At 35.4% G+C, this 26,295-nt stretch overlaps 3 protein-coding genes across 7 annotated transcripts; all 3 read right to left on the bottom strand.

Moving 5' to 3' along the window:
• Positions 1-897: 897 nt before the first annotated feature.
• LOC111782601 (transcription termination factor MTEF1, chloroplastic) lies at positions 898-2,085 on the bottom strand. Its single transcript, XM_023663382.2, has one exon. The coding sequence runs from the start codon at positions 1,928-1,930 to the stop codon at positions 1,028-1,030; it is 903 nt and encodes a 300-aa protein (XP_023519150.1). The 5' UTR covers positions 1,931-2,085; the 3' UTR covers positions 898-1,027.
• Positions 2,086-2,651: 566 nt separating this feature from the next.
• Positions 2,652-10,325, bottom strand: LOC111782733 (uncharacterized). Of its 2 annotated transcripts, XM_023663526.2 has the most exons (8): positions 10,168-10,325; positions 9,372-9,621; positions 8,607-8,730; positions 8,054-8,397; positions 6,245-7,946; positions 5,672-5,913; positions 3,223-3,308; positions 2,652-3,150 (listed from the first exon to the last, which is right to left on the bottom strand). In XM_023663526.2, the coding sequence occupies exons 1-7, from the start codon at positions 10,221-10,223 to the stop codon at positions 3,237-3,239; spliced, it is 2,790 nt and encodes a 929-aa protein (XP_023519294.2). In that variant the 5' UTR covers positions 10,224-10,325; the 3' UTR covers positions 2,652-3,150; positions 3,223-3,236. The 2 variants fall into 2 exon arrangements, with proteins under 2 accessions (XP_023519294.2, XP_023519293.2); XM_023663525.2 differs by having other exon boundaries at positions 2,652-3,308.
• Positions 10,326-12,729: 2,404 nt separating this feature from the next.
• CIPK23 (CBL-interacting protein kinase 23) lies at positions 12,730-19,094 on the bottom strand. Of its 4 annotated transcripts, none has more exons than XM_087120659.1 (16): positions 18,258-19,091; positions 17,235-17,297; positions 17,020-17,091; positions 16,799-16,906; positions 16,608-16,688; positions 16,359-16,412; positions 16,156-16,281; positions 15,169-15,258; positions 14,747-14,866; positions 14,549-14,674; positions 14,228-14,344; positions 13,975-14,031; positions 13,819-13,893; positions 13,427-13,502; positions 12,963-12,990; positions 12,730-12,845 (listed from the first exon to the last, which is right to left on the bottom strand). In XM_087120659.1, the coding sequence occupies exons 1-16, from the start codon at positions 18,459-18,461 to the stop codon at positions 12,821-12,823; spliced, it is 1,422 nt and encodes a 473-aa protein (XP_086976785.1). In that variant the 5' UTR covers positions 18,462-19,091; the 3' UTR covers positions 12,730-12,820. The 4 variants fall into 4 exon arrangements, with proteins under 4 accessions (XP_086976785.1, XP_086976787.1, XP_086976786.1 ...); XM_087120661.1 differs by having other exon boundaries at positions 17,020-17,104; positions 18,258-18,334; XM_087120660.1 differs by lacking the exon at positions 18,258-19,091 and adding an exon at positions 18,089-18,221.
• Between the last annotated feature and the right edge of the window lie 7,201 nt (positions 19,095-26,295).

Here is a 26,295-nt window from a genome sequence, read left to right as displayed (position 1 = left end):
CATCGATTGGAGAGAGAAACGAGTGCTAGCGAGGACGTTGGGCCCCAAAGGAGGGTAGACTGTAAGATCCCACATCGGTTGGAGAAGGGAACGAAACATTCTTTATAAGGGTGTGGAAACCTCTCCTAGCAGACGCGTTTTAAAAACCTTGAGGGGAAGCCTGAAAGGAACCGAAAGGGAAAGCCCAAAGAGGACAATATTTACTAGCGGTGGGCTTGAATGATTACAAATGGTATCAGAGCCAGACAAGGGCCAATGTGCTAGCAAGGACCCTGAGCCCTAAAGGGGGTGGATACTGAGCGGTGTGTCAATGAGGACACTAGGTCCCGAAGAGGGGTGGACACCAGGTGGTGTGCCAGCGAGGACCCTGAGTCCTAAAGGCAGGTGGATTGTGAGATCTCATATCGATTGGAGATAGGAACGAAACATTCTTTATAAGGGTGTGAACGTCTCTCCCTAGCATTCCCTAGCGCTTTAAAAACCTTGAGGAAAAGCCCGAAAGGGAAAGCTTAAAGAGAACAATATATATTAGCGGTGAGCTTGGACCATTACATAAGTATTTTCAAGTTCTTTGTACCTAAACCGAATCAAGATGCCTCTGTTATTGCCATCTTGTGAACTAGTGGTTTTTTGCATGCACAAACCTGAATTAAAGGGAGGCAAAGACAGGAATTCCATACAGAAAATTTGACCATTGAGGAGCTGAAGTGAGTCTACTGGTTAATCTTGCTTGAGCTATGATTGACTATAAACGTGAAGGATAACATTCATCAACTTAAAGAATGTCGATCAAAATGAGAACCATATCAGAAAAACCCATATCATGATGAAACCCAGATGACTTTAGTTAGATCAACAGTGAAAGTATGGAGGATTAGGAGTATGAAACCCATATCATGATGAACTGCCACTGCTCATGAAGCTTTTATAAGTCATAGTGATTTACAGAGAAACATAATGGGGCAAGAACAGAAAAGATCAGCCTCCCTTTCTAAGCCACAAAGAAGAGAAAGAAAGAGAGAGAGATTCAACCACCCTCTTCTCTTAACAACTCTTTAAACTCATCATCAGTGGCCTTGAGCATAAGAGGCAAAGCCACGTTCTTTCCACTCTGCACTGTCTCCACATACCTTGGCTTTATCCTCTTCTCCAAGCTGAACCCAAAATACTGAGGGAAGTCCTTGAGCTCCTCCACTTTCCTCTGCATCTCCCCAGAGAAATACTCAAACTTAGGCTTTAAGTTATTTTCAATACTGAAAGTGAGCAGAGCCGGACACCTTAAAACCATCCCCACAGTTTCACTCCTCGAGAATCCCAAACTCTGCAAATACTTGAGTTTGGGAATCAAGGTCTTCTCCACACTTGAAACCAGCAAAGCAGAGTCCTGGTAAGCCAAGGCCTCCAAATCCTTAAACCCAAGTCTTTGTAGGTAAAACAAAGCTGGTTTCAGCTGGTCTTTGGCACTTGAAGCAAGCAATCTAGGGCACTTGTTAATGACCCTTCTGAAATTCTGATCTGGGATTTTAAGGTCTTCTGACAGGAAGCTGAAAACTGGGATTAAGTCAGCTTTAACATCAGACGTGAGGATTTTGGGACACATTCCAAAGATCTTGGCGAAGTCCTTTTGGTGAATTCCTTTGGATTGGAGAAAGGATATCACAGAATGAATGGATTCAAGAGTTACAGAGTGGAGAGAAGGATTCTGGGAAAGAGCCTTTCCAGCATCCACACCCATGATTTCAAGGCAGAGGATTTTCTCTTTGATTTGGGAAGACAAAGTGGAATGAAGCGGCGTGTAGAGAGGATGCTTGTGGAAGAGGCTTTTGGGTTTGGCGGCCAAGAAAGTGTTCGGTTGCTGGGAATTGGAGGGAGAAGCAGAGAGTTCATGAGAGGAGAAGCAGAAAGAAGAAGGAAAAGCAGCTGCAGGCATGGTGGAGGGACAGAGATGGCCTGCTACTGTCCAGAAGGGACATCGATTCAGTGTAAGTATATATTTTATGGGAATTTTGTGGAAGATGATTGGCTGAGATTGGATTTCGAAGATTGTTTTTGTTTGGGTGAGGAATCGGCACAAAGGCCTCAAACTTTCTTGGTGGGTTTCATCACATTTTATCTCTGTTTTATCTCTGGAGCTGATACGATACCCATTCACATTCTTATCTCAATATCATTTAATAGCAAAAAGTACACTTTTTAAAGCTCGGGCAGTATTACCTAATTTAGCATGCTTATAATAATTTTCGAAAGCTCGGGAAGTATTACCTAATTTAGCATGCTTATAATAATTTTCGAAATGGTAGATATAATGTTTATACTTTCAATAGACTTTCGATAGAACTTTCCGTAGAACTATCCGTTCTAGTTTCACTTCCATCCGTGCTAGTTCTTATATTGGTTCCCTCATCTGGAATCTCTGGGGAAGAGGATCAAGTTGTTCGCCCTTCTCCGACCCTTACTGTCCAACCGGATAGTGGACAGCTAATGCGTTCCAAGATCGAACCAATCGCCAAATTGCCTGAGGCTTACGCTTTTTTGAATTCAATTGAAAAGATCAACTAGTATTACTATAAATATATATGATTGTTGGTTTAGTGCTAGGTTTACTGCTTTAGAGAGTTCTTTTATTTCTTCCACACCATCAACAACAGAAGGAATTTAATGGTCATCTCCAGACCTTATCATTAACACTGATTGACAGAGCAGTGATAAATCTACTTCTAATACATATCTGTAAGAGCTACAACAGTTCCAGTATGTTTTCAAGACTACAATTATTTGAAATATAAATCCGTGATATCGACTCGGGATAATCACCTTCACGAAGACAGTGAAAAGCGTTTACAATTACAACAGACATAAACAGAGATGCTATAACTAGAAAAAAAAAACACTGCAAAACCAATCATTCTGCAACAAGAAACATAAAAAGTTATGAAGTTACTCGAGTGTTCTCCAAATGGAACACGAGCAAAACCAGCACTGGAAAAATTATAACTCGAGTCGGTTTTACTTGGCTCTGGAAAAAGAAATGAGGAAGGCTAAGTCAGAATCATGCTGCCCCGCCATTGCCTGGTTTCCTTTCTCGCTTAAGCTCGAGACTGTGTTTCCTAAAACTAGATGTCCATTCATCAGCAACAAACTAGCAGAGTGCTGACAAGAAATATGATATTCAGCAGATATTTCTTATAGTTAAGAGATGAAAGTATGTGAGTTTGTGAATACTTTCAATTCGGAGCTCATGTCTCAAGGTTTCCCTGGCTTCTGCTGGCTGAGTGTTGTCGCAGCAGTTTTTTACCACGATGATCGTCCTGCAAGAGCGTATTCGAATTGATGTAGAGGATACTATATTCAGTGATTTAACATTCAGATACTGTTTTATTTTTGTTCCAATTTCCTGCAAGGTACTAAGAAAGTTGAAGTAAAAGACAGACAATGACGATAATAGAATCGAATCTAACCCTTGAGCAATACCCTTCACAAGGAGAGTTGATGTCTCCTTGGACCATTACCTACTGCTTATCCCTCCTCCAATACCAACTCCTTAGAGTTCTTGAGCGAATTGCTATACTTTTTAAGACAAAGAAACAAATTCATAGACAACCCCAAGCCAAAGCAAAATAGAGAACAGGCTCTCTATTCAGTGATTTAACATTCAGATACTGTTTTATTTTTGTTCCAATTTCCTGCAAGGTACTAAGAAAGTTGAAGTAAAAGACAGACAATGACGATAATAGAATCGAATCTAACCCTTGAGCAATACCCTTCACAAGGAGAGTTGATGTCTCCTTGGACCATTACCTACTGCTTATCCCTCCTCCAATACCAACTCCTTAGAGTTCTTGAGCGAATTGCTATACTTTTTAAGACAAAGAAACAAATTCATAGACAACCCCAAGCCAAAGCAAAATAGAGAACAGGCTCTCTATTCAGTGATTTAACATTCAGATACTGTTTTATTTTTGTTCCAATTTCCTGCAAGGTACTAAGAAAGTTGAAGTAAAAGACAGACAATGACGATAATAGAATCGAATCTAACCCTTGAGCAATACCCTTCACAAGGAGAGTTGATGTCTCCTTGGACCATTACCTACTGCTTATCCCTCCTCCAATACCAACTCCTTAGAGTTCTTGAGCGAATTGCTATACTTTTTAAGACAAAGAAACAAATTCATAGACAACCCCAAGCCAAAGCAAAATAGAGAACAGGCTCTCAATTGAACAAGAGTGAATCAGAAACCATAGTTGTTGAAAAATTTGAAGTGTATACCAAGATAGAGCTATAAAGAAAAAAATTAAGAGGCAACGATATGTCGTCTTCCTACTGCTTCCTACTGCAAAGATTCTATTGTTCCTTTCAAGCCACAAGCTCGAAGCGGAAAAATAATATATATTAAGTGAATTGAAGCCATAGGACTTCTTTTTGTCTTTAAGGAAACTTCTAGACGAGCAAGGGTATGAGGAAACTTCTATTTGTGATTCTATAATACAGCAACGTTTCTCAATGTATTACATTGTTCCTCCATTCTTTAATGCTACGTTCTAGATCATTTTTTGTGCTTCCTTCTTTCCCAATCTCTACCTCTTACTCCATATCAAAGGGTTCATGTCTTTGAGAAACTTTAGGGACCTAAAAAGATGATACTCTAAACCACAGATGTCATATTAAAAGGGCAGTTCCTCCATACCGTCTTTTCCGATTTTGCATTTTCAGCAAGCACATACAGGTGGCTGAAGACATAGGTCACCACTGACTAGTTTATTATCAGTTCTATTCCTATATTTAGGCCACTTGTTACAGAGTTCTGATTTAAATCGGGACTGTGAGTTTTCTTGTAGACATTTGGCGAGGAGAGTTCCTCTATCATCCTTCATCCTTCATCCTTCATTGGTTGAGGCAAGGTTGTTCCTTCGGGGACATCCGATAAAATTGGAAGGTTCGTTGGCAGGGCATATGGTTCACAGTTGTTATGTGGGCTCTTTGGTTAAAAACATGAGTTTTCCTAAGATGTTAGAGATTTGTGCACTATGCCGCCCTCTAATGCTTTCTCCATTTGGCGGAGAAAAGAAATTTATCATTTTCTCATTGCTGATGAAATGAGTGGTGTTTCTATGTTGTTCTTAAGTTTGGTTTCCTAAGGCAAACTAGCTCTACCACCCATATGATGGAAAAGAGTTATTTGCCTGACAGGACTTGCATAAGAAGACACATAAACTTGACTCTTGAGCTTCTGGCACTTAAGCTGTCCCTTTAAGCCCACATTCGGAGGTTTGAAAGTCATCTACCCATATTACATTGGAGGTTGTGACAATATACGTGCTTCGATGAGGTTTCTTTTCTTACCCCCCAAAAAAGAAGGTTTTTTTTACCTCCGAGACGAGGTGATTTTCTCCCACAAAAGGCACGCACTGCACCCTTTTTAAACAGGGGACAAAATAAACTTCGCCAATAAGGTTATTGCACCATAGATTTCTACAATGATGATGACAACAACCCACAAAGTTAAGGAGTGCAATTTTAGGGTTATGCTATTAAGTGCCCTGCAGCCATAATTTTTAGCTTATATAGAATCAAGAACTCATGTATTGCTTCAATGAAAAGAGAAATAAGATCTGCTTTCATTTTTCTATGATTTGTAGAAAGACAAAATATGTATTATAGAAGGAAGCCAACCTTGTAAAGAGATGCTGCTGATTCAGATTGCAACGTCTGAACTCCTGTACGTTCGAGGGACTGCAGAGCATTGAGTGCATCTAACGTCAGCTGCCAGCCACTTAGAGCAACTGCATCGACATTGGAGCCACTACTCGTACTGCCAGCAGCAGCAACATTTCCATTTACCCAGGGGCAAAATTGATTGTGATGGACAATCGGATCAAACTCTATTTCATAACTGCTTTCCCCTTTTTGTGGCTCTGAAAAAGAAGGGTTCAACATCACAAACAGAAGAAAATAGGAATAAAATGTTTCATGAGGCCAAATCGCTACGTCAGAGATTTAAGAAACAACACATACACCTTCCAATCAGCCCATATCAAATGGTAGATTAAGTTATAAATCCAGATTATCGCGTTAGTTTTCAAGATTCTACAGCCACAGTATCAGTAAACTATTCACAAGCTAAGTTATTTGAGGTAACGAGGACAATTGAAAACCGAAAGTAAAAGGACCGATGTTGAAGGAGGTAGTAGCTAGGTTTCTCATTTACTACACCAGGTTCTACTATGCTGAATTCTAAAACTATACCTGCATTTGGATCGTCGATCTTATTTTGTCCATGAGTTGCTCGTGTATCAGCATTGTGACTGCTATTCACTAGGATTGTTTTGCAACTCTGACTTGTCTTTCCACCACTTTCAACAGAATCGTCTTTAGCAGAGCCATCGATTTTTGATCCACTATCAGCTCTTTCTACTGGCCGAGAAAACATCTCTTGGCTATCACCATGAGGGTCTTCCCTGATGATGTCCTCAGGCACAATCTCATCCATTAGTCCAGGATCAGGGGCAGACTCACCAGTTTGTCCCTGATTCTCGGCATCTTCTATTCTGGGTTCAACATCACCAACAACACTATCAGTCCTATGAACCGATGCATCAGCCCCATGAATTTCAGCCTCATGACTTGCACACATTCCAACACTTCCACCACTTATTCCAAAACTAAACACATCCCTTGCCTGAGTAGTGATGGTATCAGCATTGAATATTTCTTCACCGTTATTTGTACTACTCACACCCATTTCACCAGGAACTTCAGAAGCCGGTCGAAGAAAAACGCTCTGCTGAGCTTGATTGCTATGTATCAATTCTGAAGTTTCATTATTATCTAAATTCCCATGTGTACTGGAAGAGGGGAAATGAACATCATCAACATCCCCAGGATAATTCTCAACACTTTCCATAGAGTCCTCACCATCATTATGACACAATGTGTCCATTGCAATGACAGATGATGCACGGGTCGAATCCCTAGCTGATTGAATTCCAGTACATTGATCACCTCCTTGCTGAAATGAATTAAATTTTTCCCCATCCATGCAAAGGTCTAAACCCATGGAATGACTTGGACCAGCACCTGCTGAATCTCTTTGATACGAACAAAAAGTGTCAAAAAATTCAGAATCGCGAGTACGTTTTGAAGGGCCAGCTGAATATTGTCTATCGTCTGTAACTTCATCACCGTCACGATCTATAACAGTTCCTTCAACACTATCGGCTTGATGCATCCTTACTAGTGCCCTGTCATCTGAACTCCCATCTTTATCCAAACTGCGTTTGCGGGAGCTAGGACCTCGTGATTCATATGAAGCAGCACGATCACCAACCTCACTGCCTGAAGGTTGCCCAATCATTAGATCCCTTCCCAAATCCCCGTTCAGAATATGTTCATTGGTTGTATTCTTATCTGATTGAGAAACATTTAAGCCCCCTCCCATTGTCAGATTCAAATCAACATCCATGTTCGGTAGTAAGCGTGCCTCATTTGTTGTTGCTACTTCATCACGATCTTCAATACGTTCTTTATCGGCATCATCCGCAGTCACCCATCCATTAATTCCACTAGCTGCACTTACTCCACGAGTCAGTCCCATTTTCTTACTTGAAGAAGGAATGTCAATGTTGTTAGGGGCAAAATGAGCCGGTCGAGCAATCGTTAGGAAGTCCAATATCCTAACTGTAGCACCACATATGCTACAATCTAGTATAGGTGATCTAAATTCACTTCTAGGGTCTTCAACCACCAATTTACCCTTTCCAGTGTCCTTTTTAACGGAAGTAGAGAGTGCTTTCTTGCTTCGAGATGCATCATGTGAAAGATGCAACTGAGCCTCAGTAGGACCAAAAGAACATCCATTTCGAGCTGATTGTGCAGAATGCTCTTCACAGTCTTGAACATCTAAGTGCCATCTTGGTTCCCATCCACAAAGGCTAATAATTTTCTGTGCCTGAAAAATGAAAAAACAAAAAATAATTAGATATGATAAAGCATCAGCTGAAGAATAAATGGGATTTAAAATATTGACCAAAAAATATCATAAACAAATTAGCCTACTTGAGAATACAAATAGAATGCTCTATCTTGAGAGCTTTCAAGAAGTTCACGTGTACCCTCCGGTTTTACACCTACTTCACCCATGGTGAAATTCGGGGATTGTGCCAAAAAGCGATCAAACTGTGCACTCCGACAAATACGCATTTGTTCAATTGCAGAAGCAGCAACAGAAGGCAAAGATTGAAACTGCAGAAGTCCATCACATCTATCCTTAAATCCTCCAACTAAAGCAGACTGGGGTGTTGGAGGGAACTGCACCAAACTTTCAGGGCAGCTATTTCCTCTCCAAGGACAAGAGACTTTGTGCCCAGAATCCAGCTGCTTTGTAAACTCAGCAAGTTGAACTTCAATAACACCCAAAACGGAGAATCAAGGGTCATTATTATCAGCCATTCAGAATTCACGAGTTAATTAGTGAACTATCAAAAAAAAAACCTCAGAATTCACGTGTTGATATACTTTTTCCTTTTATGTGTGTGTTTGTGTGAGTGGGAGGGTGCCTAACAGATAACCGTATATATTTTAGTAATGGCTCTCCATTAATGAATCTAACCTTCTGCAGATGTCCATGACTGTAGTAATTCAAAGCTCAAACTGTTACCACAAGATTCACATTCAATTTTATCAACATCGACGTTCATCCAACCTCTCTGTGCACATGCAAGTGAATTGACTACCTGCGAAAGTTCAAGAAAGAATAATGTTCCTAAGCTTCAAAATGCATTGCCAGTCGAATATTTTTCATCGGTACTTTAAGTAGTTTAAGAGATAAAAATAACGTTGTAAGGAAAAAGAACTGAGATATAAAATCCCAAGCAGATTCCTAAGTTTCAATTAATTCATAAAACTATTATTATTTTATAAAAAATGACAACCTAAACCATCACTTTACATCGGTTCTACCTATAAACCAACTGAATTTATCCAGTAGTTAGAGAATTTTTCTTCACTTAAATTAAGCTCAAGAGATCACCTATGTATAAATTAACAAGATAAAGAGATGACCAGGTTTGAACTAATTCATGATGAATTGTTAATACTTCCAAGAATAAGGCAACAAAGAAAGACTAAAATCTGCTCAATAATCCTCCCAATAAACCCAAGAGAACAAACAGTTTCCTGTTTAAGCGAGAAGTAACAAAAATCCTACTGCTCTAACGAGCTAGTTCTAGAACTGAGGTTTCCATATCAAACACAATCAGCTCCAGTTAAAATGTGAGTTGAAAATTATATAATTGAGCTTCATGCAATGGGACCAAAGGTAGCCAAGTAAAACATATACTGCATGATTTATGTCAATAATCATAAAAATTATAACCTTAGGTTTTCCAAACCAATTTCCAGGCTTAAAGGTAGCCAAACGCCTTAGCAAATCCCCCCTTTCCCATGGTCTGCAAGAGTATCTCGACATGCCGAAAGCAGAACCACCAACACCAGTGCTCAAGGAAGGCTGAGGTGGTTGTGAACCAACACAAGATAAAGACGCAGCTTTTGAACCAAGTCCACGAATTGATCCATCAACACTTCCAATATTTGTTGGAACAGCAGGTGATGAAGCTCCAGCAGAACTGATAAGATTCAAAGAGCAACAAGAACTAAGCAAGACAATGTGAATTCAAATGATCAAACTGCATCTAACCCTTGGATTATTACCCACTCAGATAATAACATGTATACTTTTAGAGTTGTGTTGAATATTACCCTCGATATCATATACAGCTCCTAAAGCAAAATTTTATTCAACCCAAACATGTGATTTAAGCTCCCTCATTGAGCACAAAAATTCCTAGCCGTTGCTAATCATGTAACAAAAGAAACCCATAACCCTTCCGCACCCGCCTCACATTACGAGCATAAACACAGTAGATCTTCTTCCGCGCGACAAACACCTAACAACCGGAAATTAACAATTTCCCTCTTCCTAAAAAAACAATTACGAGGGAAGATTTTCAAACTTCACTTTCATTCTAAACAACGAATTAGGGTTGGCGTCCCAAGTTGAACAATTTCCCACCACAAAATCGCCGCAAAACAGCGGACAAGAAGAAAATTGTAAAACCCTAGGTTGACCAAATACCAGAGACTCGTAGAAGTAATGGAAGGCGGAGCGGTACCTGGCGGCCGGAGTTGGATCGACAGTTCCAGCTGAGCTGATTACCTCTTCCCTCATTCTCACGAATTGATTTTGTTCTGGAATTTTTCAGTAGCTGTGTTGAAAGAAAACAAACAGGTCCAGAAAAATTGAAACTTTCCTCGAGTCTTTGTTGCTTTTATAGTTGAGACCGCTAACTGACATTTGTGCCATTAATTAATTTAAATTTAAATTTAAAACTATCACGTGGATTTTATCATATCATATGGATAAGGTCCAAAAATACTCAATTTTCTCTTTCATTTCAAAATTATTTTTATTTTTCAAAAATTTTAATATTAATTTTTTTAAAACTTTCTTTAAATTAAAAATTCTTTCACATTTCCACACATATTATGTGATATAATATAAATCTTAATTTTCATTTAAATTTTTTTTAAAAAATATTTCTTTTTAAGGGTAATTTTGTAGAGTTTTAAATTTTCAAAATAATATTAAATTTTAGAATTATATTGAAAATTCAAAATTTTCATTGAGCTTTTAAAAATACTCGAAATAGTAGTACTTAACTATTGATGTGTGAATCCGAAGACCAGGTATGCCTCAAGTTGGCTACCCATGTCGGTCGTCTAGGGGTTGTTTTGTTCTATACAATCAATCTAACATTTTCTATGGTCTTATATATATTACGCTTAATGGGATTGATTCTCTCTATTACAACGAGCAAATAAGAATTAGCAATTCAATTAACACCTAGAATAGTAAGGTGCATCCCTTTCTTGGTAATCGATACTTTAGTTTGGTCTAAGAGATAGCTAGGAGACCTTTTTCTATTCGAGAGTGTATGCCCTAGGTGGGTCCCGATGGACCTGAGGCCATTCGCAACATAAAATTATTCTTTTAAAAAAATAAATATTTATAATTTATTGTTTGTCATTACTTTAAAAAAAATATATTATGATTACATTTATGTTACCTATAAGTTTACAATCTTCATACATCTAAACTTTATAATTTATGTTTAAAAGGTATTTGAACTTTAAATAGTGTAACAAGTTCATAACTTTCAATTTTGTGTCTAATACACTCTTGTACGTTAAAAATGTCTAATAATTCTTTAAACGGTTAATTTTGTATTTAAAATGTTCTTAGCAAAATTGAAATTTATAAGAATGAGTTGTTCTTTGGATAAAAATGCATATTTCTATTAGAAACTTAAATGTTTTATTTTATATCTAACATAATTATAAAGTTAAATAATAGGTCAGATCCATTAGACACAATAAAAATTCAATAAAAATTCAATGATGTCTTAAACAGACAAGTTTTCTAAAAGAAGTTAAGTATCCTATCCTTGTGTGTTCCAAGTGTTCAAAAAGAAGTTAAATATCATCCTTTGTTCTAAGGTTACCGTCCAATTCATAAAAGATATCTTGGCGTATGGTCTCTGATGAATCGCTTTTGATCACAATAGTATAGATGGTAGTTCGAAACCTATTTCATATGAATTTTCGAACAATACACTAAAGCTCAATGAAACAACAAATGAGGCCTTCATTCATCTCCACAACCAGAAGAAAGGTGTACATAGCTATGAGATCCCGATTGGAGAGGAGAACAAAACATTATTTATATGGATATAATAGACGGAGAACAAAACATTATTTATATGGATATAATAGACACATTATAAAATCGTGAGGCTGACGACGATACGTAATGAGCCAAATCGAACAATATTTGCCAGTGAGTTGGAGCTGTTACAATAACAAAATCACCGAGCTTTCATTACTCATCTCTATATGTGGCACCAAGCAGCATGGTTTGAGAGGCTCTCACAATACCTCCCCTACAACAGACTTTCTAACCCTAACTCTACTCCCTCTTTGTTCATAGAGATTCAATACACTAACATGGATCGCCATAACACAATCCAAAGATCTAAAAGTAGTCAAACGCATATTGAAATACATCAAAGGCACACTTGGAATGGTTTAATCTTAAACAAAAAGGGTTCACAGAATCTTTATGGTTTTTCTGATGTAGATTGGGTAGGGTGCCCCAACACTACAAGCACATCAGAAATCATATATATTCCTAAGGGAAAATTGCATATCGTGGAGCTCACCAAAGCAAACCACAGTGGTGTCGTGAGTTGAACTCACCTAGATTATGTTCTTACTAAGGGATGTCAGAATTCAACTGCTAAATCCTCCACAACTCCTATACATATGGTAAAGAATCCGTTCTTCCATACCATACACAGAAATTTTGTCGCTCGTGGCCACCTAATTACCAAATTTGTGTCATCCACAAATCATGTAGTTGTTATATTCACCAAAGCACTACCTAAGGCAAACTTCAAGGATCTACGGAGCAAATTAGGAGCGTATAAGATACCCACCGGAAAGATGCAATTTTGAGACTGTTATTTACAAACTGTCAAGACAAAATGGCAGTAAATTCCTCGCAAATTAAACTTCTGAAATGAGAAGGATTGGATGAAGAAAAACAGAGTAAAACTCTTTTACCATTGTTCAGATATTTAGATATGGTATTAAGAATGAATAAAACACAGATACAATTATTATTCTGCAAAAACTTTATTCACGTATAGAAACAATATTTGATTATTTATGGATGGAACCACAATACATTGTTCAAATATGCTGCTGTCAGTAAGCAGGGAGAACTTCTTGGCTAAATCAAATGACAGAAAAAACACCATATGAGTTTAAAATCAAGGTACATGACTGTATTATCCACTATCTCAAACTTCAACCCGATATCAAACAACTTCAAGAGAAACATAATTACCTCGGCTTCGAGACACTCGCACTCGCACCTGCAGCAATAGAGAGAGATGTTTATTCTTTTGTATTCCTTTTCTTCGATCATAACCAAAACCATTAATGTTATAATCAAGCCACAACAGCAGGGTGCTGCCATTTGTATGCACAGACTCAAGATAGCCTCATACTACCAAGTGCAATTAAATGTCTCCTAATAGCTGCATGGTGAGGGAGGGGAGATTTGGTTTTGTATCCTTGTCTTTCGTTTTGTATTGGATGTGCATGTATGTGTGCGTGTATGTCTATTGGACCCAGATCCTGGTTATCAACCGTTCACTAAAATATATAGTGAACAGTCGGTTCTAAAGATGTCGATTTAGAATGCATATCAAATCTGTATGAATTTACAATATCTGAAGAGACAAACCTAGAGGATGCGAAAAGAAAGCACGAAAGAATCAAACGGAAGTTTATGAGTGAATTACAAACCACTATCTCCTTCGTCTCCATCCTCTTCATGTTTCCAGACAATGTCTTTCAGCCCAGTTTTGAGGTTCTTATAAAACTGAAAATCAATGGCACATCACATTTAAATATTAAAAAGAATCAGTACTACACGGGCAAAATCCCAAAGCACTCAGCCAATTAAATAGGTTTCTTTCTACAGAGACTCTAGAATTGCTTATACTTCAAGGTTGCTGATAATTTTCATTTCACTTGGGATACATAATTGCTTGATTCAATGCACATGGACTTCTCAAAACACGTGAAGGTCAAAATCACTGGACCAAACAGAATCACGTTTATTAAGGAATCACATATACCTAAAGACAGATGTTTTAGTCTCTTAGATACCAAGAGTTCATTAATGGTGATCCTACCTTGTGAAATTCTAATGTATCTCCTCCCGCCTTGCGGAGCTCAACCATATACAGTGACGGAGCAACCTCGTAAATCTGTAAATAATACCATCATAACTCAACTAATTGGCATACAATAGAAGCTTCTAAAATATAAAGAAGTAAAAAGAGAAGCACCTCTGTTGCAACTGATAAATGCCCTTTACGACCTGTTTTTTCACCTTGAAGTTTCATCTGCAAGGAATGCATCAGATTAAGATATACTCGGAAGACAGAATTTTGGATGGAAATCAAATTTTAATGCATAAAAAATAATTATTAATGACTTCGATAAACTAAAGAGTCGAAATTGGTATCCATCATGTCCTCCACAACTTGCATTTCTTTTTCCAAATTTATCATCATCAACTTTATAAGGAAAAATAGTTACCTTGTAGTTATTTTTCTTCACATCAAAACCCAAAGGTGCTGCAGTTTCCTCAATTTTAGAAAGGATCTCTTTTGCAGGTCGATTGGATGTGAACCTTGTTTCTCGTTTAACAAGCCCCTGGTACAACAATTTTCATCAACTCATTTCAAATTCAAAAGTAATGTTTGTGAACAAATCATCACAAAAGAAGTTGGTAGGTATGGATAGCTCAACTATTAGATTGCAGTTTAACATTTTTTATAGCTAGAAGTAAAAACTATTTCATTGAAGAGATACAATGTGAAAGCTTTTTCAATATTGAAGTACTAGAGGGAAACACACCATTTGTTTCTCAAAAAGAGAACTGAGGTTGAGGCCTTGAGATTTAGAGATGAGCTCGAATGCATTCATCGTAAGAGGGGCTGCAGGTCTTTCCTCTTTCCTTTCCACTACGAGATTACCCGAAACCTGAATGTCAAGGGCAATATGAAGATCCTGCTTAAATGATGGATTAGAAATACCCAATTGTACTTTGCTTACCCCTGTTTCATTGAAGATAGCATCCACATCATCCAGACTAATATCAGCTTGTTCAAAAGTGGGGGGCTTATAACCTTTTCTAAACCATTCATTTTCAATGACCTCTGGAATGGTAATTCTCTGTTGCAAAAGTCAAGCTGGTATATTAAACATTAAATAATGGAACACCCATTTATTAGTCGATAATCAGCAGCTGTAATTTTTTAGAAATACATAAACACATGAACTATAAAATTTTCTTATTGTATAATAATGATACATATTTTTTTAAAAACGCGCCTTTTCTATGTCAGTGTCATAACTGTCTCATAACCATATCTATGCTTCTTAAAAATTCTGTCAATAAACTAGCATGGTTTTGGAATCTTTGTACTTGAAGAGGAAAAACACCAAACCAAATTGAGAAAGGGGTCAGAACTCACCGTAGCGGGATTGGGATCCAAAATTCTTTTGATTAATTTCTTTGCGTTTGTAGAGAACCATGGTGGACAAGTGAACTCAGCCTTGTGTATCTGATGATAGAATGAACGTGGAACTTAACAAAGAACAATTCAATGGCATACAATCAAGGAATTTGATGTATAGCCGGGGAACACTACAGAACTTGAAATCCTTTTCATCGTAGTTATCCAAAAAAGAACGTTACTCAAGAACAGAGAACCATTCATACATACATGCGCATATACATAAACAAGTAGCAAATAAACATTGTAGCTGTCAAGGTAATTTTTTATCCCGGATTGATGCTTAACCAAGAATGGACAGTTGCAGGTTTAAGAGAGTAAAAGAACAATTGTCAAGTTTGAAGGATTCTTATCCCTAGTCAGAAAATTTTCAATCATGGTAACAGAAAGAAGTGTAAAGAGATAAAAAAAAAAAAAAAAAAAAGGCAACATGATGATTTTACAGGAATATAACATGATTCAATTAAATTTTAGCAGAAAACCCATCAGAGGTACTAATCTGGTTGTACTTATGCCTAAAAATTAGACAATTCGAAGAGACAAAGGGTATATAACCATGTACTTAACTCTCGAATGGTTTTTTTATATTTACGGAAGGAACAAACATATTTTAATTCATCAATCCATTTTCCCATCCTATTTTTTAAAAAAATGGCACAGATCTACGTCAGCTAAGGGAAAACACCTGGAGTTATGATTCCTCCAAGAAATGCCAATGCCTGAAAGCCTAATTTAATCAAATTAGAATGGCTGACTAAGGACAAGACAGAGCGGTAAAAATAGTTTGGGTGAGTCCTAAAGTTACTTGAAAAAAACGTATTTATTTTCTTATTATTCAAGACAAAATATGAAAACAAATAAGGATTAAAGCTTTAGTGAAAATAAGTTCGTTTTATCTTTTCTTTTTCATGTTGCCTGTAGGAGGTTCAGGAAAGGGAGTCTTGCCTTCTTATACAAGGCAACCAGGTTGGAATCTTCAAAGGGTAAATAACCAGCCATCAAAACGAAAAGAATTACACCACATGACCATAAGTCAGCCTTTGCCCCGTCATAGCCTTTATTATTGATCACCTAAAATACACATTTAAATGGATTAGTTGTGTGTAAACGAACAAATTTTACTCAAACCAACATTTAATAGAATATACCTCTGGAGCAACATAGTTTGGTGTTCCACAAGTTGTGTGCAGTAATCCATCTTCCTGAAATAGAGTATCGAAAATCAGTTACCAATATTTCGATCACAAAATTAACGAAAGATGGCCATTACAGAAATTGAGAAGTAAACATTTCACGTAGTTGAGCATTTTTTAGTGCTAGGGATGCTTATTTTGGACTTGAAATAAGATCACAAAACTACAGTAACTATATAATAAATTAAATCTAGCCAAGCTCACCCGAACTTGCTGAGGTAGTGCACTCAAACCAAAATCTGAAACTTTAAGAACGCCATTAGCATCAAGCAGCAAATTCTCTGGCTGAGATTGTAAATCATATTAACATTTGAATCTAGTATCATCTAAAAAACTTTGCTTTCAATGTCTCGAGTCAGTTAAGAGGTTCTCATAAATATTTTAAAGAAATGCACCTTTAGATCTCTGTGAAAAACACCTCTGCTATGACAATAATCCACAGCATTAATAAGCTGCTGAAAATACTTTCTTGCTTCATCTTCCTTCATCCTGCCTCTGCTAACCTAATCCCAAAATAATAAACAAGAAATTAGGGGGAAGAAAAAAGAAGTAAAGCAACCACCCAAAGATTGTTGACATGCACGAAGGCAGAATACTGAAGCAATCACAATCTTACTATCTTATCAAATAGTTCCCCACCAGTGACAAACTCCAACACAATATATATTTTGGTCTTGCTAGCCATCACCTACACAAAAGATCTGCTAGATGTCATCTCAGATGCAAAATGTACATCAAATAACAGTCCAATAACATAAGTAACCTTAAGGAAAGAGTACGTAAAAATGAGAGAATTAAAATATAGTTTAAACAACAACACACGAGTCTAACCTCAAACATACGGATAACATTTGGATGCCTAATTAATTTCATTGTTGCTATCTCGCGTTTAATCTGCATAAAGCAACCAGAGGAATGAATAATAATAAAATGATCATAAACTTATGTGTTACAAACTCATTCTAAATAAAATCTATAGAGACCTTCCAACGGTTAAAAGAAAATACGTAAAGTAAAAGCTTAAGTTAGCATAAGTTGACAATACCGGTGGCACTGTAACAACTGCCCCCGAATTCAATCAGTTTCTAACAGCAAGATGTTTTTTCTTTAAAACCAGTGAGTTGAGATCAACTAATGCGTGGAACTACTCAAGTTCTTTATTATTTACATTGGCTCTTATTAACCACCAGAAACAATCCTCGTGGTTACGATGCTCAAAAGTTCTCATCTCACGTGATGCTTTTACTCCTGTGTATTCCTTTTCCAGCCTACTCAAGTCCAAACCATGAGGGCCTCTTGAGGTTCTAACCAGAGAGCATACAATGCCAAAATCTCATAGTCTCTCCTCCAATTCTCTTGATATTAAGAATTGGAAATGAAGGAAAAAAAGGATTTCCATCAAGTAAAATCACAAATTGGCAAATGGCTCCATCCCGTTGAAACAGATTCAGAATCAGCAAGGGATATGCCATGAAATTGCAATCAAATAACTTCTTTCTTGGAGTCGAGTTGATCGTCCCAGCACGCACGGTGTTCTTACAAACTTCAGAAAGTTAAGCGTCTGCTAATATATACAGATTGGTGCCATAAATTCGATGTTAACAAACATAAGTTTGAAGTCAAAATTCCAAACCATGTTCTTTCAAATTCTTTAAGATCCAAAAAGAGAAATAGTAAACAATTACCCCAACTGGTTACTTCGTCAGAAAGAGACAAAAGCAAAAGTTGGCGTTCGAACTTTTGACCTCTTCTAACTTTCTCCTCAATTTTCTCGGCAACCAAACATTAGATTAGACAAACAATCAAGCCATATGCTTAAACAATCAAGGGGAAAAAGGGATATCTTGTAAATACCTGACTGATCATCTTGTGCTTAAGAACTTTCTCCTTGTCGAGAATTTTGATCGCCACGTTGTCATCGGTCTCCGTGTTCCGAGCAAACTTGACCTTGGCGAAGTTTCCTTCACCTAGGGTTCTACCCAACTCGTATTTTCCCACGCGGGTTCTACCACCATTGCTCGAACTCGAGGCCTTCAACCTCCCACCGCCGCCGTCCATTTCCGATGATCCTCTTCTCTCTCTGTATCCCTCTCTCTCGTTCTCTCTGTATCTCTCTCTCTCTCTGTCTCTCTAGATCCTTCCGATCAAGACCTCTTCTTCTTACAGGGTTGCCATATCTGAGACTTCATCATCCTCATATTTCCCTTTCCCTTCTTTAATAAGATTCTCTCTCTCCCCCCCCCCAAAGTACAAGAATCAAAATCAGGCAAAAGCCGAGAAAGATTGGTGGAAGAAAACGAAAATCAATGATGGGGGAAAAGGAAAGAGATAATTATACCCACCGTCAGATCAGAGAAACCACCCATTGAATTCGGGGAGAATCGATGGACCATATAAAATCAAACAAGGAAAATGACCGGATTCGCAGCAGGCAACAACCCAAGAATCAAAAAAGAAGATAAAACAACAAGAATCAAAGTGGGAATTTCATCAACAGTAATTCCTAAAACAAAGAAACAACACCAAATTCAATAAGGAAAACGATTGAATTGAACCAGTAAATTCAAAAAACGGAATCGCCTTTGTGATGAACTCCAGAAAACTCTGTAATTTGTGACGAAAATTAATCTCATTGGGAACATGGAAGCCTGGAACAAGCTAGGTTTAGTAAGAAAAGTCAAATCCCCATTGTTCCACTCAAAATTATTTTAATATTTTTTTTTATAAAAAAATTTATTATAATTATTAAATACCATTAAAAATAATTTGAAACATTATTAGGTTAAAATATTATAAATTATTTTTTAAATCTTACCATGTTAGATTTGAAAAAGATACTCATAAAAATATATTTATATTTATATATATTAATGGAATAAATCAACCAATAGAAATGAGACAGCTAGGAAATTAAAATTAATTGGATACAAATATTCAATATTATCTACTTTCATACATAAAAACAAAATATAATTGTAATTTTCTTTTATATATATATATATATGATGATAGTTATCCAAAATACTTAAATTATTTTATTTATATTTTAATAATTAAATTTATATATTTTAAACATTCTTTTTTGTCAAATTATTAAAAATATATTTATTAATTTATTTGAAACTATTTTATTAATAAGTGCAGTAAGATGTGAAGGAGTTGTTATATTTTATTGTTAAAATTGATATTTAATAAATTAAAGCCCATGCCGACCAATCAAATTTCATATTTTATTTTTTTAATTTAAATAAATTCGACCAACGTGACTGAATTATTCATATAATAATAATTCTTTAATTAAATTATTAATTCGTATATGATAACCGAAATAAATGGCATACTTAGATTACAACACAAAATATTTAATTACTAATCTCAGAAGACTTTTGTTCAACCAGTTTTTATAATACTTTATAATTCTCACATTAGCTCCTAATACATTATTAATTTTATAATTAGAGAATTAAATACTATATGACAAATTTGCCCTTTTTTTCTTTGTTTTGACCATACTTTTAAAGGGTTATTTTCGTCTTTCTATTCTCAAAATGTTCTGATTCTTTTTTTTTTTTCTTTTTTATGTAAATTTTATCTGCAATGTGAGATTAACATGGAAACGAATTGACCAAAATGGTCATTTTTTTAAAAATTACGATACCGAAATTAATAAAAGGTTAAGAATATGTCGATCAAGACAACAAACCATTGCAATACGTACAAGTGTTGTCATGCCTTGTGGTTTAAGCATGACCGTGGAAGTAATGAAAAAGAAGGTGTTATTTAGTTGGACCACATACTCGAGAGGTTCGAGTTTCGCTTCTCTAAAGAAGATGATACATTAAAAATATAATAATGTTCGGAACGCATACAGAATATTCTGAAAGTATTGAACAGGAACCATGCCAATATTAAAATTAGGTGACGTTTCTCCTAAATTTCTATGTTTATATTATGGATAAGTCAATAGTATACGATCAGATATTCAAATATTCATGAATATATTAGAATTACGACAAAATTGGAAAAACAATATTAATAATGGAATGAGATATTTCATAAATGTTTAATAAAATACATAGACATTATATAAAAATTATTTAAGTCATTTATTAGAATTATTCTCTATAATTAATATTGCATATCTCTTGCTATTAATTTTTAAGTTTTATCTCTCTCTAATTAATATTATATATATTTTGATCTTGTTTTCTCTAATATTAAAATAAAAAATAGTTACCAAAGATTTTATTTTTATTTTAAGAAAAAATCAACCTCAAATACTAAAATGATTACCATACGAGACTAAATAAACAAGATTTAAGTATGTTCGGTCTCGTTCTTACTTATCTTGTCTGTAGTATAATATTGGGTACATTGATCCACAAGGGTATTTTAGGTATAGTTTGAGGGTAACTAGCGTTTAAATCTTTTTTCTTTTTTTTTTTAATGTCAAACTCACCATTTTTTTTTCACAAACGCGCAATGGTTCTACAAATCTCATCCTACTCTCATCGTACAATCAACAAACGATCTATTCTTTTATTAATATTGGTCAATTGAAGCAACGTTATTTTTTACCGTCCGAGAATCAAATAGCTCCAATATTGTCTTGATCGTTGGCGACACAAAGGACAGTATAAACAACTTCCGAATACCATAGAATTATTTGATTATGACAAAACCTTTCCAATCGGAGAATCTTAAAGTAGAGAATATTCAAATTATGATAAATATTTTTAATAAAAAAGAGTAAATATATATTAATTTAATGGGGGAGATAAACATGGACAAGAGCATAATGGTAAGAAAATATACATCAATCCTAAAATAAATTCTCCTATTTATTTCATAAGATCTTATAGATTAGATTTATTTATAATTTGTTAAATATTTAATTATTACTTATTTTGTTAAAATAAAAATATTTGTATTAGAAAAATAATTAGTTAAGACAAAATCACATCAACGGTCAAAATATTTTTATTACTATTTTTAATTAAAAGTTAAAAATACATATTATTTGGCTTTTAATAAGTTAAAAATATATATAAAGAAAAATTGTATTCAAGGGTGTCTTGCCACGGTCAACCAGGATAATCTTGCCTCTAAGAGTAGCACATGACTTGAAAATTTTAAGAAATACTCAATAATGGTCAGAGAATGCAAACACATGCGACATGAATATGGACTTATTATTTAAAATTATAGTCTCTTGAGTGTCCTCTAGTTCAAACAAATTGACCCATACATGCGAGCGTGGACCCACCAAGCAGGCTTGCACCCCCTTGGACCTACTCATCGGGCTAACTCTCTAAGCTGTAGCCAGACGTCGGGAGGTACAGCGACAATCATGCATCATACCAAACATAATGATCATCTCATTATCATAATGTACGTGTTTGTACTCATCATAAAAAGAGAAATATCGTAACGCATGTGAACATGTAATTATGCATGAGGTCCCTATACTTTTCATCTTAAACAAATCTGGTAGCACAACCTCGTTTATTCCTCGCATTTTACTCTAGGTAACATGCATGCACAAGTTTTCATGAATCATATCATTCGTAACATCACTTAGGGGTTGTGCATCGTAAAACTTCTCATTTACGTACCTGTTGTAGCATGTCATACCTTTCATTGCCAAGTATATTCATGTCATAGTACAACAGAGTTGTTGGTCTATCTCTCCAACTAGAACATCAAACTATTTCCTTCGATCTCGTCAACTGTCGTACTCCAACGAGGAAAGTCGTTTGTCGTTGTCTTATCCTCTACATTCCAACGCTCTCAACAGGTAAGGGGGATGATTTGGTGACCGAATCGTTACGTGGGGGGTTTTGTAGGAACGTGGATCGTTTTGTTCCATGAGATCTCCGACGCCTAACCAAAAAATCTCGCAATTTCGGACGACTGATATTTTATTTATTATTTTTTCTGTACCGTTACAAATTATATATACTTTGTCCAAGAACAAAATGAATAACTGAAACGCAATTGCTCGTCTTCAGGCCATCTGAATCTCCAAGAATGAGTGCATTCAAAACTAAACCATTCTTGTAAGAATTCCTTTTACAAATATTTTCAATTTTATCTCTTATGATTATACTATGAATTCGTGTGCATCAAATGTGTAAACATTCTAAAATTTAATCTCCATGATGATAAAATTTCCGAATAAATACATAAAAATCACAAGTTATTTTATATTTTCTTAGAGTTTCATTGCATAAGACAATGGAGCACACAATACAGGACGACCACCATCACCGGCGGCATCCGAATCCGCCGTCGATTCGATATCTACAACACCATAACCGGCCGGAATGGACCCGATCCGATTGGCGCAAAAACGAAAAGCAGATTCCGAAGGCCATTGAAACTAAAAATAGAAAGTAATTAAAAACCGAATCTCAGTGCTCGAAAAGGGAGAAGGACCTCAAGGGGACCTGATTGAGAAAGTATTTGGAACTAACGGCAGCGGAAGTTGCAGGAGACGGCGGCGAAGCAGCCATGGTAGACGGCAGCGAAGAAACAGAGAATTTGTCGATCTTCAAGGAGGAAGAGGAGGAGAGAGCTTCTCTGTGATCTTCTTCGTTAATGGTGTCTAGAACTTTGGGGCTTCTGCGCCTCATTACAGAGACGAATTGGGGAGGGCAAGCTTCGCTTATGAATCTGGCCAATCGAGATGTGGCTGCCATTTTTGAAAATTAGGGTTTCGAATTTCAAGGGAAAAATGGAGACGAAGGAAGAAGGTTATCTTGTTTCCGTGGAAGGGGATTTTTGCTTGTGGAGACGGAAGCACGACGATGGGCTTTTATAGACGATGTGTATGGCTATGACCCTTCCACGTCATGTTTTTCAACGGTCAGGATTTAATCTTATGAAAAAAAATAACTGAGTGGATAATTCTGATTTATTTATTTATTTTATTCTTCCTCTTTTAAAATTTATTAAAAATTCTCATTTTATTAGTCATTTAAAATAAATAAATAAATTGTTAACCAGGGTTAATATAAATTTAATTATTATGTTATTTCATATTTAAATACTTGAGTACGTCAAAAACAAAAGCATATATTTATTTATTTTTAAATAACTAATAAAAATTTGCTAATTTTCAAATAATTAAAAATTATTTTTAAGAGTCGTAGGAGACTAAATAATTATAAAATTAAATAAATATATGTATATATCACTATATCATAAGCAAAAATGTATATTTTGAAATTAAAAATAATTTTGGGTTAGTTTGATTAAACTCAATCTAGTGATTTATTTTGAACATTACCCAACTCATATAAGTTCATAATCCAACCCAAATCGTACTGACTAGGATGAGTTGATCAGGTTTTTCGAGTTACAGAATTTTTTAGTGGAACGGAGACGTTTATTTTTTCAAGCAAAAAAAAAAAAAAAAACTTCAATAACTATCCAACATTAAATATATAAAGTAGTACGCTTTAAATAAGGGCAAATGATAGTGATTTTTTTGAAGCATACATGAAATTAGGTCATAATAAGTCTTGGATATGCATGGGTGGGTTGAGATCGTTTAGGTAGTCTAAGTCAAAGGCGAGACTGGGAAACCCCTTTTTGAGTCTTAACGCCTTGTGCCGCCCCTTCTTGCTTTTCGTATTAATTGCAAAAAATGATAACATTAATGTAACAATCCAAGTCCACCTGTACTAGATATTGTCTATTTACACGTTTGATAAGAAGAGGTTTACACACCCTTATAAAAGGAATGTTTCATTCCCGTAGGACCAATGGGATCTCATAATCTACTCACCTTTGGGGCCGCGTTCACGCTGACACTTGTCCTCTCTCCAACTGATGTGAGATCTCACAATGGTTATGTTATGAAGATGGTAACGACTTTAGGTTAGTTAAATCTAGAGTCGTTAAAGCTAAAATAAATCATCTCTGCAAAAGTAATCATAGTTCAACCGACATAAAATGTATACTTTAATCAAAAGATCTATGGTTCAAACTTCTTATCTTATGTCGAACTAAAAAAAAAAAAAAAAAATTAGAGTCACCCTTTTTAAAGATTTTCTTTTTAATGAACGAGATTTCTTTCCGGTCGATCCCTCCAAATTTTCACTTTATTTCGTAGTCTTGTCTCACACACATCCACTTCGCTTCCACGTTTCTATCTCTCTTTGATGGCGAAAACCCATCGCCCATTTGCCAATATGTTTCATGTATTCTTCTCGACTCATCCTTTAATGCGCTAACATGTATGTCATAACATGAGTTTGAACGACTTTTTGCGAATGTAGTTCTAATCAATTGCAAAAGTGCTTTTCTAAAAGCGTCATTTCCAGTTCATTTTCAAAGCAACTAGGTCGTTTTAAAGTGCATTTAGAACAAACACTGATTTACTTACGAATAAGATTCTAGTGAGGTGAATGAATTCTCGAGAGATTAGAGCTAAGGTAACTCGTTCTATACCTCTTAAGTTCTACGAGTGAATTTGAAGATAAGCCCATATCTTGGAAACACCCCATAATTGTCTCATCGATCCTCGACTGACGAGGTTCAAAATAAATAGAAAAAAATCGATATTTCCGTTATCTGGAAACGCGTAATAAAAAAAATGAATTGGGCCATTAGGATTAGACGAAGAAGAGATAATCCAACACACTATCCTTCTGTCATCTAAATCTCTATGAGCCTTTGCCCTCCAATCCAAGGCATCAACCTTTCAACGTCCTTCTTCCAAACGAACACTTTCTATTTAATGCATCTTTTAGATTCTTCTATTTTTTGGATGGGACTAAGCAGCCACCGACCGTTCCAACGCGTCTTTGATCTATTTTAATTAAGACCAAAGACTATATAAAAAAAAAAAGGATTATGTTCAATCTGGTCTAAAACGCGTTAAAAAAAGTTAATATGATTTGAAAGATTGAAAGACATTCTTAATCTCTTTTACGTTTTTTTAATGTTAAATACCGAAAAGATTAATTTTTTTTTTTGTATCATTCTCAATCTCTTAAAAACTTTTGAAAATTCTAATTATTCTTTGATTCCATATGGTCGAAACTTGGCCGACCAAATTATTTTGATACTCTAATTTAATAAAAGTAAATAAAAATAATTAATAAAATTGTTGAAAATACTTTATTTTATTTATATAAATTTCTGATAACATTTTTGGTATTTTTAAATATTTTTCATACATTTTTTAAACCTAAAGAAAATTTTCAAAAAAATAAAATTTTAATAAAAAAAAAAGAATATATGAGACGTAATTAACATCTACTTGAAATTCTCATGCATAGTCTATAATTCATAAAATTGTAAAAATATTTAAATATTTATATTATTAAATTTATATAAAGTTTTAGTGTATTTAATAAATTAATATTTTATGATTTAGATTTCAATTAAAAATAAATTGACCTATATATATACCATTTAATTAGAGTTCTATATATATATATATATATATATATAAATAAAGGAACATAAATATAATTAGTTAATTGTATAAGATTGTTCGTCATTAAATGAATAATATTGATTTATTTTAATTATAATACGATAATAAAGAAGAGTAATGGATATATAAAAGCTCGATGTTTTCTTCCTTTCGCTTGATAAGTAAGTTGGATCGATATTCTTAGCCGAGCATCCCCTAGAGCCAGAACATAGGGGCTGACCTCCAAGCTTTTCATGAGCACCGATACAAGTGAATAAGAGAGGATCACGTCTCCGAAGGTAGAAAAAACGATCACCAAAGTAAAGAAAACATATCTAAATACTCAGTTTTGCATATTTAAAACAAGTTCGACCGATTTTTTCTCGTGAGCTAATTCAATAAGAAACCGTATAGTTTAGGGATGAACAAAGAAGTATATGCTCTCCCTCGTTCGATAATAGG

The sequence above is a fragment of the Cucurbita pepo genome, chromosome 20, assembly GCF_057944985.1.
Source record: "Cucurbita pepo subsp. pepo isolate OVF chromosome 20, ASM5794498v1, whole genome shotgun sequence".
Taxonomy (NCBI): Eukaryota; Viridiplantae; Streptophyta; class Magnoliopsida; order Cucurbitales; family Cucurbitaceae; genus Cucurbita; species Cucurbita pepo.
This window is presented reverse-complemented; position numbering and strand designations above follow the sequence as displayed.